At 39.6% G+C, this 15,806-nt stretch overlaps 2 protein-coding genes across 10 annotated transcripts in view; one reads left to right on the forward strand and one right to left on the reverse strand.

Moving 5' to 3' along the window:
- The window catches only part of sdccag8 (SHH signaling and ciliogenesis regulator sdccag8), a 415,457-nt gene extending 415,224 nt beyond the window's left edge, over window positions 1-233 (reverse strand). For all 4 annotated transcript variants that reach the window (XM_059985604.1, XM_059985603.1, XM_059985605.1 and 1 more), the window contains exon 1: window positions 22-233. In XM_059985604.1, coding sequence (XP_059841587.1) covers window positions 22-85 — 64 coding nt within the window. In that variant the 5' untranslated portion in view covers window positions 86-233. The remainder of the gene's footprint in view (window positions 1-21) is intronic.
- Window positions 234-522: 289 nt separating this feature from the next.
- The window catches only part of LOC132402669 (centrosomal protein of 170 kDa-like), a 177,974-nt gene continuing 162,690 nt past the window's right edge, over window positions 523-15,806 (forward strand). For all 6 annotated transcript variants that reach the window (XM_059985606.1, XM_059985608.1, XM_059985607.1 and 3 more), the window contains exon 1: window positions 523-652. The gene's annotated coding sequence lies outside the window, so the exon portion shown is untranslated. The remainder of the gene's footprint in view (window positions 653-15,806) is intronic.

Here is a 15,806-nt window from a genome sequence, read left to right on the forward strand (position 1 = left end):
GAACCCCATCAAATCACTTACCCCTTAAACCTTTCAGATACGTTTCTAAATCTTCTTCGACATCAGAGTCAGAGGAGGGCTTCATATGGGCTGAAAGAATAACAGAAAGGGTGTAAAAACCTTTCCACCTTAAGAACGTTTCGTTTGAGGGGCTCGGATTTTGGTTTAACTCCAGCGCTGCGAACAGGACACCGCCCCTGGACCAATCAGCGCGGATTCAGATTAAACTTTCGGCTTCCTTCACCATAGAGACATCAGGTTCAGGAGAGGGCAGCTGCCCCGCAGTGCATGCTGGGAGGTGTAGTTAAATACTCAGATTTACCCTGCGTCAATGTTGCTTCCGAAACTACAACTCCCAGAAAAGCTGCGTAGCAGGCGCCTGCGCTGTTTTTCCGTCCCGTTGTTCAGTCTCCCGACGCTTGCCGTTGGCGACGTGACGTGCCTTTCCCGTTGGTCATTGGTGGGAGGAAGTGTCAATCAGGAACGCACCACGCCCACTCACCGCCCTCTGGTGTCTTCGAGCCGGGCGCATGTGTGGGCTGCTCTCGTTCGGGTTGCGACTCCACGATGTGGAGTAATAACGTTATTGCCGAGCAACGGGAACGGTTGATGATGTTTGCTTGAGTCTCGGCTGGGCGGCTGCGCTCCTAGGGTAAGTGGGCCTTTACTGATTTACGAAGGTAATAAAAGGACGAGGTGGGCGCGCCCACTTGGAGTGGATCGCACAGTTTGAAAGGGAATGGAATAGCGGTGCTAACGGTTGTGTGTGAAATACTGCCGTTCGCCGGGGTTGGGGGTGGGGAGCTGATGTCTGGCCGGCTGACTTTTATTTTCGTCTTATTATTATCATCGACGTATGCACTTTCCCTCTGCATCCTAATACAACGAGGCGGTTTGGGTTCAAATGACAATCCGTTACTTAAAGGAATGGATGTTGTTATTTCATCAGGGCTGCCTTCGCCAACATACTCTGTTCGCAAGCTGGAGATGTGTAGATCACGCTTATGCTGCGAGTCTAATTAATTTAACATAAAAGCAAGTCCAAGGTTTTAATTTTTTCGCACTGACTTCCAACCTCCTCTTCCTCAAGTTTATTGTTGCAAGTTTTTAATTAAGCTTCAGTAAATTGAGTTATTTTGTAATTTAATACGTCAAATGGACACAATCGGCACGTTATCATTAGATTTTTTGTTCTTTCATTCCCTAAACAAAAGGGGTTGTGACACACAGCGTTCCATCTGAGAATTTCCATCGATTTATTTAGCTTTTATTTCCGCTTATTGGCGGCATATGCTGTACAGAGAAACACCAGATTTTCTGTTAACAGATGCGATCAGTGATCCTTCAATCGAACCGGTTGGGAGATTGCTCGAAAGAATACAGTAGTGCACAGATATCACTGGCAACTATTAGCACATTGCTGGCAGCCTGCCAGTAGAGTAGTAGGGATATGGCAGTCTCATAGAACAGATTTTTTATGAATTTCCATTTTGAAAGATTGAATTATGTTGATCAGATCATATCGTTTTAGCCTTCTGGAAATAAAATATGCCTGCCTTGAGAGCGGGGCACATTGGATTTATAAAATTAATCTGATGCGTTTTCACAGGAAATGTTTCCTTTTCCTGTACATTCCGTTTCCCGCTGAGGAGTTGGGTCACATGAAACTGGCTGGATTCTTTCCTTTTTGACTTTCAAGTACGCCAATGTGTCTTCTGTCGAAGCATTCTGAAGGTGGTTGGGCTCAATTCATTCGAGTCAGATATTTTGCGTATTTTTGACAGTGAAACAATGGAGCATTGTTTTTGCTTTATAAAGGGAAATAAAAGTTAGTTGTCATAAAACTTAGTTACTTTTCTCACAAACTGCTAAACTATAACGATTTGATAAGACAACAAAAATGCTTTGAACAGTTAACGAGATTGGGTTTCCAGCAATGCCTAAAACTTTGTGTTGGCCGCTGTGTGGCCTTGAGTTCTGGCAAAGTAGTCATTGAAATGTGGGTAACTGGCTATTGCTTCTTAGATTCTTCTGCTTGAATCAGAGATTTGGGAAAAGTTAGTAAGTTGAAATGCCTATTTCTGTTGAAATCAGAACTTGGCAATATACACATTAACGACAAAAACAGAGATTGTAGTATATTGGAGTAGGTGATGGAGCATTGAGGAAAAAATGTAATTTCAGGTTATTCAGGTAAAAGGTAATTTGTATCTTTTCTGATGGTTCAAAACCTGGCCTGAAGAAGGGTCTTGGCCTGAAATATTGACTGTTTACTCTTTCCCATAGATGCTGCCTGGCCTGCTGAGTTCCTCCAGCATTTTGTGTGTTACTTAGATTTCCAGCATCTGCAGATTTTCTTGTGTTAAAGATACTTCGTGTTATTATGGAAGACTGTTAACTTGAAGCATAAACTCTGTTTCTCTTTTTACAGATGCTGCCTGTTGTTTAGTATGTCCAGCATAAGTTTAATTTTCTGATTTTCAGCATCTGCACTATTAATAGTATACTGAAGAAAAATAGTAATACATTGAAATTTAATGTTGGGATTTGAGATTCTTGTAGTGGCACCTGAGTGTGCCAAAATATTTTTAAAAAATTCTTGGCGGACCCTCTGATTAAAGAAGTGGAATTGTATTGGTTTGTAACGTGTATATAGTAGACACGTATAGTATACTGTAGGTTTAAAATGAGGTAGGAATGGGTAACAAGGAAACTGGCCCTTCGTGCCACTTTGACTATTTTGGCCATAAAATTTTCTATACTAATCCTGTTCTCCAGTAATGCTTACATGCTGTGACATTTTTGTATAAGTGCACCATTATCAGACTAACTGCCTACATCGCTGTCGCGGTGTGTTCCACACATTAACCACCTGGGTAAAAAAAAAAAATTCCTTGTAATTTCTTACCTTAAAACAGTGGTTCCCAACCTTTTCTATGCCCCACACCCCTAGGAAATGTTTGATTAATGTTCGCACCCCCTACAAAAGTAATATCACATTTGAAGATTAAGAAGTCTAATTTCTAATTTTTGAACCACATACAATACTGCGGGTGAACAAATTGAACTTAAAAAGATAAGCTTTTAACTATGCAAAAAATGCAAATATAAATTGAGCAATTAGATTCTAATTTATTCAGAAAAAATTGTAAACAGTAAAATCAATCCCAATTGTGAACATAAAATTCAATGACTTCTTTTCTCCTGCTTCTCATTCATGATTTTGTCAAAGCGTGGAAATTTCTTGCTGACTGCGATCCGCAGGTCTGCCTGTGGATTCAGGCGATTCCTACGTTTTGTCTTGATTGACAAAAGAGAACTGAATCCAGATTCACACAAGATATTTTGTTGCAAATGGAATGAGGGCACAAAGTGCTTTTCCACCAAGTCTTGGGAACATATTCAGTGCTACACACCAAAACTCCTCCAAAGTTTTGCTTTTAAATTGCACTTCAAGAACTCGATTTGTCCGCAAGTCAATAAGATCTTCCTTCAGCTCTTCATTATCTGACATTTTCTCCAAATTGTAGGAATATGGATTCATGATCCATTGTTCTGAAATCTTCAGGTCTCCAGCAGCAAAATATCAATCAAATGATTCTGACAGCATTTCCAAATGAGTCACAATTTCTTCACGCACAGTAGGAGTTATGGATCCAGCATCATCAACCATCTCTTCTACTGAAGGAAAATTTGAGAGACTGCCTCTTTCCATCTTTCAAACTCTAAAGATGTAACTTTTCTTTGAAGGCATTCAACTTTTCACAAGCCTTCAATATTTTTATCCCTTTTCCTTGAAGAGAAAAACTCAGGTCAATCATACGAGTGAAAATGTCAGCTAAGTAAGCCAGCATTTGGGCGAATTCCTGTGATTCAGTTGCCCCAACCAGATCAAATTCACGCTTCTCCAGAAAAACTTTGATTTCTTCCCGCAGTTCAAAGAAGCAGATTAAAGCTTGTCCTCGTGACAACCAACGGACTTCTGTGTAGAAAAGCAAAACTGAATGCTCACTTCCCAGATCCTCACAAACTGATTTGAAGATGCGATGGTTCAAAGCACGCCCCTGATCCAGTTGATGATCTTCACACAAGTATCAAGGAATTTCTTCAAATTTGGAGGCAATGTTTTTGATGCCAAAGCATGCCGATGAAGAAAACAGTGGGTAACTTGCAAGTCTGGAATCTCCTTTTTGATCAATGCAGAAAAGTCAGATTTATTTCCAAGCATTGCAGGTGCCCCGTCAGTGCACACAGAACCAATGACTTTGATATCTAAATCATGTTTGGCAAAGAAGTCTTTCACTAGCTGCATCACATCCTTGGCAGTTGTGTTTGTTTCCAGATCTTTACAAAACAGGAAATCTTCCTTCACAGCACCATCATTGACATACCTCACTAACGTGATGAATTGACTACAACTGGAGACATCAGTTGACTCATCCAGCTGAATAGAGATTTTGAGAGAACTAGCTCTGACACCTGAGATGACTTGGTCCAAAATATCTTCACTCAAATCACTGATTCGGTTGAGAATGACATTATTTGATAGGAGCACCTGTTCAAATTTTTTTTCTTGCTTCTTTGCCCAGGATAATTGTTGCCATTTCCAGTGTATATGGCTTGATGAGATCTTCCGCAATTGTATGAACTTCTTGGATTTGGCTACTTTATATGCCACTTGAAGCAGTGGTTTTTCAACAGAAACAAAACCTAATTTTGGAAGAGTTCCTTGTGAATCAGAACGAGCTCTTTCGATGACCCAACATCATGTCCTTCAAAATCAGCTCCGCCATGCTTGTTCTTGAAGTGCTCTTGAAGCTTGGATAGCTTCAGATTTGAGTTGGAAAACACAATGCTACAAAGAATGCACTGGTGATTTTGCAAGGCATCATTTCCTGTTGTGCAAGTGAAACCAAAGCACATAGTCATCATTACATTTCCTTCTTTTTGACATGATGAAGGGTTAAGGGTAAAGAGAAAAATATGAGCTAATATGAGCAAAACTATCTGACTAAGTCAGGGATAAGTGCTTTACTCAACCAGACACTCCCATAGCAAAGTATCGCGAGAAATACGCTTTTGAATATTATATTACGACATTATCTGCGGTTACGCCAAGATAAATCATCAGGTGGAAATGCTACGGGGACACGACGCGACTTATTAGGCTACTCTCTACTGAATTTACACACCTATTTCCGATGATTACCGGAAATATAAACTCCCATCACACAATTCAAAGTCCTCGGTGTTAACCATGATACCTCCTCAACTAACACAATTCAAAATTATCAACGATTCAAGAAAAAAACCTCTTAAAAGGGAAAAAAACCCTTTGAAATTCAGAAACTTCTTTAATGCATTGAGACAAATACAAATGAATGGCTTCAGCTGCTTTTTATCAAAATGTGGCTTTTTTAAATTTTATAATTGAATAATTTACCTACTGTCTGCGGGTTTGGTTTTAATGCGAAGGTGTTACTCGATGGTTCATTCGGGGTGTATAAAGATTTTGGCATTCTGAGATGATTTTTAACTCTTGAGGTGTAACCTTCTAGTTAACATTGGTGAGACGACTCAACTCTGAAGTGTAACTTCCCAGGTAACACTGATGAGAATCCTCAGCGCTGACTCAGGCAGCGGGAGACTAGAGTGAGTTTACGTCTCTCTTGACTCGGGCAGCGGGAGACTGGAGTGTGCTTGGGACAAACATTACTACCACTTCTCAAGGCACACTGGCAGCTGGCTGAGTGACGATTCGTGACTCGTCACTCAAGGACACAAGGCACTCTTTGTTGCACCCCCTGAAATTCTATCTTGCACCCCCTGTGGGGTGTGGGCACCCCAGGATGGGAACCCCTGCCTTAAAAGTACCATCTCTGGTTACAGACATCTCTGCTGAGGGGAGCAGCTTGTTGATACACTATTATGTCCCTCACTTGTATAACTTGGTTGCATTTCCACCCCCTCAAAGCCTCCCCCTGCTGCTAGCTGTCTTTAGAAGGAAGACACATGCTAGCCTATCTATTCTCCCCTCTTAATTGAACTGTTCCATCCCAGCTAACATTCTGGTGAATTATCTCTGCATCCTTTATGAAACAAGCAAAGATAGAAACATAGAACAGAAAACCTGCTGCACAATATAGGCCCTTTGGCCCACAATGCTGTGCTGAACATGTACTTTAGAAATTGCCTAGGGTTACCCACAGCCCTCTGTTTTTCTAAGCTCCATGTACCTATCCAGGAGTCTCTTAAAAGATCCTGTCATATCCACCTCCACCGCAATCGCTGGCAGCCCATTCCATGCACTCACCACTCTCTGCGTAAAAAGAAAAACTTACCTCTGTACCTACTTCCAAGCATCCTCTCTAGTACAGTCTCAACCTTCCTATAGTGTTGGGACTAGAGCTGCGACTGTTTCTGTTTAAAAGCTGGACCGCAGTTATAAAAAGCACCAACAATAATGATAAGTGTTCCATATGCCACCTTAATCACATTTTCTGTCACGCCGCTTAATACTATTCTGTAGCTAAAGACTTCCCCTCATTATTGATGATGGCACCAACTTTAGTGTAATCATACCTCTTGCATTCATATCTTGGTAATGCATGCACCAGTTTCCATGTGTACCAGTAGCAGGTGTTACCGGGATCTCACCCATCATCCTCTACCTCAACCACTAGTTTTGGATCCACCTCTCCAAATTGCTGTCAGTCCCTTGGGTTCCTCTGAACAATTCTCTAAAGTCGTACCTTGTCAAAGCCCTAACTGAAGTTTACGTAAACAAAATTAACTGCACAATCCTCAATCGTGGTGGTGTGGTGGAGATGCGTCTCTACCACGGGAGGTGTTATGCACTTCTTCCTTCAACTCGCCCGTAGTCCACCCTTGGGCACCTGCTTAGCCCCCCCCACCATCCCACCCCCAATCAGGGTCGCATGAAGCTAGGGGGGCAGGTGGTGGATGGTCGTATGAGCAGCTAGTGCACATCACAAGTCTTGATTATCCGACCACTGATACTAGGAAGACAATCTCTGAAGAGTATTGATCATGGCTGGGGTTAGCTGTCTTGCAAAGACACTGTCCAGAAGGCAATGGCAATCCACTACTGTAGAAAAATATTTCAAGAGCAATCATGGCCATGGAAAGACATGATATGACATGCCACATAATGTACAAGCAAATCCGCAATTAATATAGAAGTATTTTCTCTTAAAGCCACATTGATTCTTTGATCAGTCCGTGTATCCTCAAATATAAATTTAATTATGTTTCTCAGAATTTTTTCGCTATCCTCCAGACATCTGGCACTTTTTCTGAGGCAAGAAAAGGTCATAAGACCATAGGAGCAGAATTTGGCCATTTTGACCCATTAGCTCCATCATTTCACCTTGGCTGATCTGTTATTCCTCTCAGCCCCAATCTCATTTACATCCCCCACATCCCCCCCCCCCCCCGTTATCCCTTCATGCCATGACCAATCAAGAATCTATCAATCTCTGCCTTAACTATACATATAGGTAAATATACATAGATTTAACCTTTACCTCTTTAGCAATGGCAATTTGTTTTAGAATTTCGCTGTCTCCTCTCTAAATTCCTTAAGTAGAATATCCTTCTCATAACGAATATAGATGTGAGGTATTGTATCTATTCAAGATATCTATAGTGGTGCTAGAAAGTTTGTGAGCCCTGTAGAATTTTCTGTATTTCTGCATAAATATGACCTAAAATGTGATCAGATCTTCACACAAGTCCCAAAACTAGATAAAGAGGACTCAATTAAATAAATAACCCAAAAAAACATTATGCTTGTTAATTTATTTATTGAGAAAAATGATCCAATATTACATGTATTTGCTGGAAAAATAATGTGAGCCTTTGCTTTCAGTAACTGGTGTGACAACTCCCCCTGCCCCCCCCCATCTTATACAGCAATAACTTTAACCAAACATTTCCAGTAACTGTTGGTCAGTCCTGCACACGGCTAGGAGAAATTTCAGGCCATTCCTTCTTACAAAACTGCTTCAACTCTGGAATGTTGTGGGGCTTCCTTGCATGAACTGCTTGCTTCAGGCCATTCCACCATGTGTTTATATAAGAATACGGTCAGGACTTTGATTCGGCCAATCGAAAACATAAATTTTCTTCTTCTTAAACCTTAAGAGTTGTTGATTTACTGTTGTCCTCTGGATCATTGTCTTGTTGCATTAACCATTTTATATTAAGCTTCAGGTGACAAACTGCTACCCTGACATTCTCCTGTAAAATGTCTTGATGGAATTATGAATTCATTGTTCCCTCAATGATTGCAAGTTGTCCAGACCCTGAGGCAGCAAAGCAGCCCCAAAACCACGATGCTCCTTCCACCATGCTTTGCAGCTGGGATGAGGTTTTGGTGTTGGTGTGCAGTGTCCTTTTTCTTCCAAACATAACAATGTGCATTTCTGCCAAGAAGTCGAACTTTTGTTTCATCTGTGCACAGAACATTGTCCCATAAGTATTGTAGAATGTCCATGTGTTTTGCAAACATGAGATATGCAGCAATGATTTTTTGGAGAGCAGTGGTTTCCTCTGTGGTGTCCTTCCATGAATATCATTCTTGTTCAGTTTTTCCTTATACTGGATGCACGAACAGAGACTTCAGCAAGTCCTGGAGATTTTTGTAGTTACCCTTGAGTTCTTTTTCACTTCTTTAAGCATTGCATGTTGTGCTCTTGATGTGATCTTTGCAGGATGTCCACTGGAAAGAGAGTAGCAACAGTACTGAATTTCCTCAGATTTGTAGACATTTTCTCTTACTGTGGACTGATGAACAATGAAGTCTTTCAAAATGCTTTTGTAACCTTCTTCAGCTTCATGCATCTCTACAATTCTTCTAAGGTCCATTGAAAGTTGTTTTGATCAAGGCATGGTGCACATAAACAGATCTTTCTTGGGAAGAGCAGGCTCTGTTAGTAACCTGACTTTGTGTGCCTTTTTTATCGTGCAGGGCACCTCTACAACCCACACATCTAATCTCATCTCATTGATTGGTACACCTAACTCCAAATAGCTTCTTTAGAAGTCATTACCCCAGAGGTTCACATACTTTTTCCAACAAATACATGCAATATTGGATTATTTTTCATAACAAATAAATGAATGAACAGTATGTTTTTTGTGTTACTTAATTGGGTTCACTTCATCTGGTTTTAGGACTTCTATAAAGATCTGATCACATTTTAAGTTAAATTTGTACAAAAAAGGATGAAATTCTACAGGGTTCACAAACTTTCTAGCACCACTGTTTGTCCTGTTACTCCATGCACCGGTTACCTCTTTGTTCCCCAATGAAGCCAGCTGTTTCTCTGGTTTTCCCCCTTTCCCCCCAATATGCTTATAAACTGCCTTTGGGATTTTCCCCAATCTTACTTGACTGAGCTATTTCCTGTCCCTTTGCTGTTGGATGCTGGTGTTTTAGTCCAAGGTACTTTCAGAACTCAGGAGACAGCCACAAAACTTGTGGTTTCATGTTTGTTTTTATTAAGCATTGATAGAACAAAGAAAATTATACGATAGAGGTCTGCTAAGCAAAGAGAGAGACAAAAGAGCTAAGATGGCATGGCCTTGTGGTCCGCTATTTTTATACCCATAGATAAGGAGAATTCCATTTGAATTTGTAGATAAAAATAAGCCATTGAGGTAGCTCTTATTCAAATAATACAGTACCAAGAGAGGCTTCCAGAATCATTCCAATATATGAATATGAATTTGCATATGCATATTGTGACCACTAGGAGGTATGATAAACTGTTACATGCATATAAAAATGACTTAAAATACAAACAGGTAATTAATTATTAAACTACAATCAAGGAGTATGAGAATTAAACAGTCCGATCTAATACTGCTCACCTTCCTTGTTGCTCTACTCAGTACTGTATTCCTGTAAACATCTGCTTTCAGTTCTCTAAACCTGGGGTAAGCTACTTTCACCTCCCTTTTTATTCAACCCTGTCCTTGAAATTGTTGGCCTTTTATTTCACCATTGCAGGCACAGATTGACCCTGAATCCATACTCCCATCATTGAATGATTCTGACAAGCTGTAGATTTACTAGCAAATAGCTGCTCCCAGTTTGCTTTTGTATGTCCTGTCTTGTATTGAAATCAACCTTCCCCCAATTCAGGACCTTAATTTCTAAGTACGTATATCATTGCCCATCTCTCTAATAACCTTAACACTTAAGAGTTGTGATCATTTTCTGTGTAAAAACTTGCACATTGATATTTCTTGCACTTGCCTAGCTACATTCCCAAAGATTAGAATCAGTACCATCTCTTCTCAAATAGGAATCTATAATCTAGCTATTCAGCTCTGCTGGTTTCTTTTAAAACTTCAGCCACATCTAAGCCTTTCACACTAGTGATTGTATTTAACATTTCAGAAGCTGAAGTCTCTTAATACTATAATCCTACTATTTTTGCACTTCTCTGTTTCGACTGCATATCTATTTTACGTCTTGCTGATTGTTTGCTGGCCTGCAGTACACCTAGGCAAAGTGTTGCTCCACTGTTTCTCATGCATTTGGTATTATTTTAAGAACCTTCCAGAATATCCTCTTTCCTTACAGTAGTAATGCAACCTGGGATTAATATTGCAACACCACTTCTTTTACATCTGTTTGTCATAGCTTCAGATTCTATAACCTAGAAATGTTGAGTTGCATGTTATTTGTCAGCAATAATACAATAGGTATTGTCAAATACCCTCAGTTAATTCACCTTGTTTGTCAGTCTCCTTGTATTCATTCCAGTCTTGCAGTTTGTCCATGTGTCTTGTCAAGCATATATCTCTGTCCATTAGACTCTCTCTGCTTTTATTATTATTGCTTTTCCCCACTCCTTCCGGCCGCTCATTGTTCGTATTACTCCCATTAGCTTGAATTCATCCGTAGATCAATCTAAGGCAAGGTTCCCAACCTTTTTTAACCTGCTATTAACTGAGGGGTCTGTGCGCAGTTTGGGAACTCCTGATCTAAGAACTATTTTTTAAAGTTTGTCATCCATTTCAAAGCTAGGGTTTTAATTTTCAGTTTTGTTGTTTATGTTTTGTAACTCCGAAACATAAAGCTAATAGAAATAAAAACACAGAGCCGGTTGATAATTTCATGTGTGTTCGTTTTTATTTTTAGCAAGGTGCGCACATACGATGTGGCACAGTAATGATGTATGGCATTCATATAATCTGTAATGAATTATTTAAACAAAGGATGCTTAATCAAACAACATATTTACAATATTACTCAAATATCACTGAAATATTAAATACCCAACATGTTTCAATATTCCAACCAAGAAAAATTGATCTTCAAAGGGGTAAAATCAGTGCTCTGAAAGGATATTGACTACGTGGACTCAAAGGTTAATTTAGTAGCATTAGGGTAAGGGAGATCACCAGCTGATTTCGCCCTGGAATGGGCAGGTTACAATGAGCTTAAGTTTATAAATACCTGAAGTTAAAAATGTAACTGGAGACATTAACTGTACAGACAGTATCTTCCGATGGAACGTTTGGTTAAAAATGATGTTAAAAACGATTCCCCATTTCTATCATTGGTGCTGCTCTGTGGAGATTCCTAGTATTTCATAGCCATGATGCCATACAACTGACAAAAACCTATAATATTAAAGAATTCTCACAGAAGTTGAAACGCAAAAGAAATCTTCTAAGTGTTATAATGGGAGATTGGAACATGCGGTTAAGGTTGAAGCCGAAATGTTTTCAATTAATCTTTTAGAAAATAAGAAATTTCAAATAATTTTGGACTGTGGAAATGTACAACATATGAAAAAATATTTTGCTTGGTTGGCGGAGTTTTCAGAACAGTAATTATGACTTGGCACACTATTTTAAAAAGTCATGTGGACTTTCTGCAAACAAATGCAATATTTTTAGGGTATTTTGCAGTGAGACCAGATTGTGGATTTTTTTGTTATCATCATTATTGGTTAATCTAGACCAATAAAGCCATGGTCCAGATTATACCAAGAAAATTCAGCAGTAAATTTTAGTGTGCTAATGACATAAATACTGCAACCTTGTGGGCATGCATTGGAACTTAGTTATTTAGTCCAGCCCATCGAGCTGTACCACCCAGTAGTCCACTGATTTTAACCCTAGCCTAATCATGGGAAATTTTACAATGACGAATTTACCTAGCAGCCAATTTGTCTTTGTAATTACAGAATGCATGTAAGGTGTTAGGGAAAAAAATCATTTCCGTAAATTACATCAAATAAAATGTATTAAGGAGAGAATTTCAATTTCATTAGCTGTGGTGAACTACATATACCTGTCTGGACACGCCCCCCGCTGACTGCTCCTGTGGCTCCTCCCACAGACCCCTGTATAAAGGCGATTAAGGCCTGAGCCCGGCCTCTCAGCCTCCAGGATGTAGTATGGTGGTCACTCACTGCTTGTTCCTTCTTCCAGTCAATAAAAGCCAATATCTCGCCTTACGTCTCAGCTTGAGTTATTGATGGTGCATCATTAGCCTCAAAATGTAGCAAGTTATCATGAAATAAAAAACAAATATTCTGTGTAGAACTGTCGGTGGTATACTTCAGCCAGTCTCTGAGGATGCCTTTGTAGTCAGAATTTCTGAAGAATCACCCTGTGGAATTGAGTCTAAACCAGTTCAATTACATTATAAATGGAAATAATTGATTATGTAGACATGTACCTTTCAGCTACTTTACCTTCTGACATAATGTGAATACTTTGGTTATGTATCCTGAAGACCCTAAATATAACTTTCATATATACCAGCAAGCCATTTTAATCAATGATAGCAATTTTTGAAAGCATATTTTTCTGTGATGTCAGTCATAATAAATTATATGAATAATATTTTGTGCACAAATTTGACCATATAGGACTGCTATAATATCACTTAACTGAGACAGCTGACGTGTACACGGCAGATTCAAGATTACCATTGATAATTAAAAATCCTGTGTAAAGTAATTTCAGACTTCTAAACATTATCTATTGTTCACATGGTAAATGGCTGTTGCATCTTAACATCTCCCTTACAAGAAAGTTCAACTGATCCCATTGGAGTTGAGAAGTGGGATGAAATTACTTGTGATTGTGATTTGGGATGGATTATGTATGTTCATCAAGGCTATCTGAGGGTCATGCAGTGTTTAAGATTTTGTACTCAAAATTGCAGTTGAATTTCTGTGTTGCTATCCCTTGATCTCTTGCATTAAGAGCTGAAGATTTTTTTCTCCTGCTCTGATCTCTGAACTACAGAGTATGGATTAAAAACAAGATGCTGGAAACACATGTGGGAAGAAAATTAAGTTGTTTCAGGTTTAATACCTTTCATTAAAATGGGAAAAGTTGGAAAAAGAACAAGTTTTAAGATGTAGGATATATGGGGAGAGGTGATGAGAGCAAAGCAAGTTTTTGATAGAGTGAAGACCAGAAGAAAATTAGATGAGACAAAGTGGTGACACTGGCTGACACAGGGAAGTAAACATGTGTCTCAAGTGGGAATTGGATGTGGAGTTAAAACAGCAAGTAGCTGGAAGTGGAGGAACACTCGTGTTAAAAAGAGGTGTTCTGCAAAATGATCACCCATTTGTAGGAGCACCTAATGCAGTTTATTAAGTTGCATGAAATACAAGCAAATCTGCTTCGAAAGGAAGGAGTGTTTGGATCACTGGAAAATGGCAAAGGGTGTGGTAACAGCAAATGCATTGCATCTCCTCCAGTGATTAACTGTAGGGATGGAAAAGAGATTGCAAAGGGAACAGTACCTTGAGAATGATATCTGAAGGTATCATACTGAAGCTGTTGACAACAAAACAGGATTATCCATGAAATGTGGATAATTTTTTAATTTGGAGCTCAAGGTTAAGGAAGCTCAGTCCTTGATCTAGATAGGAGAAGATGGGGTGAAAGTACAATGTAAGGACTAGAATCAGTGGTGGTGAGATCATTGTCAATGTGATGGAACATGTGGCATAGATTGTTTACCAGAGGCAGGTTATAAAAGTGTCGATATTGGAGTTCATGGGCTGATGGGTAACCTGTGGTCTAAAATAAAATGTAAGCTGTTGTTGAAGAGAAAAAAAAAGTTGGAGACTGACCACATGAAGATGGGAGCCAAGTGGCTGTTGGCTGTAAAGGCAATAAAACTTTTGAGTTCTAAGTTAGAGTGGGATCACATTCAACCATCAATATATTGTGAAGGAAGATTAGCTGAGCAGGATTGAAATAAGGAATGTTCTATGTATCTCACAAAGATGACTGTAGCTTGGACCCATGGCTAAGTCTTTTATTTTGGGGAAGTGAATCACATTAAAAAAGTTTTTAATTTGCAAGCAAGTTCACACAAGCCAATATTTGTAGTTGAAGCTGTCCAGATGGACAGCATGTGTGATTGTTTATGAGGAAGGGTGCAATCTATTAAAGGATCCTTGAAATAAGTTTAATTTTCTGAATTATAAACATTAATGTTTAATTACGAAACCAGGCTTTCGTTTTTGGAGCCTTTGGTAGGATGTGGAGCAGTAAGAGTATTCTGTCAATGATGCTGCAGCCAGGAATAATCAACTATTGTTAAAGAATTTGCTACTGAGCTGTAGAAATTTATGGTTAAGGAATGCATTCAACCTTTTGCACTCTATTGGTCCAAAGTGAAATTTAAGTTAAATTTGTTTACCCGCTCTTGTTCTGTAGACTCTTGTCAGTTGTGGTTCCTCAAATGTTTTTCCTGGTACAGCACTGTGCAAAAATCTAAGGCACATGTACATAGCCAGGGTGCCTATGACTTTATTTGTCAATGTGGAGTGGAGAGCAAGTTAGTAAATCTGGATGAACTCAGCAGGTCGGGCAGCATCCGTTGACTGCTTCTTTCAATGGATGCTGCCCGACCTGCTGAGTTCATCCAGCTTTTTTGTTGGTCTTGATTTGACCACAGCATCTGCAGTGTACTTTGTATTTAAAGTTTGTTAAATCTGGTGGGAGCAAAGGGTGTTGGGAATGGAGAAAGTGGAGCGTTGTGGGAAAGGTGACAGTAGAGGAGTGCCAGGGACAGGGGTGACATGTGTGCAGACTCACCTGGCCCTGAGGCACCAGGCGAGGACATAAGATTCTAAGCAATTGGCTTATTGATCATTACAGAATGCCTCTCTGGTGCTTTCTGCCCCTTCCCCTCTCCATTCTATTTTTCCCCCAGTCATGATTCCCCTCTCCCTGCCCTCTTCCCACTCACAGTTCACAAGAGACCCATATCAGAATCATTTATCATCACTCACATATGTCATGACATTTTTTTTGCTGCAGCAGAACAGTGCAATACATAAAATTACTACAATTGTGTAAAAGTCCTAGGCATCCTAGCTATCTATATGTGCTGAAGACTTTTTGCATAGTTACTGTACTTCATCTAAATCTTGAGGATATCTTCCTCCAGCACCCTTTCAGGCAGTGAATTCCAGAGTCTCACTATTCATTAGGTGAAATAGACCGCACCTAATGCCCTTCTAACCTTTCTGTGGTTAAACCCTAGTAAACTGGAAATTTCGGGACGTAGAGCTGGGTTGACAGTTGTTCTAGACAATTGGATATAACTTATGTTAATATGCCAACAATTTTAGATTTTACTGGATATTTTACAGTTTTGTATTACATTCTCTGTCAGTCACAAGAAAATTTCATGGGAATGAGGGCAACACAGGCTATGGTTATGTCCCAAAGAGCAGAAAGCATGGGAAACATTACCTGTTGCACCATACACAGAGCCGTCG

This window comes from Hypanus sabinus, chromosome 12 (assembly GCF_030144855.1).
Source record: "Hypanus sabinus isolate sHypSab1 chromosome 12, sHypSab1.hap1, whole genome shotgun sequence".
NCBI lineage: Eukaryota > Metazoa > Chordata > Chondrichthyes > Myliobatiformes > Dasyatidae > Hypanus > Hypanus sabinus.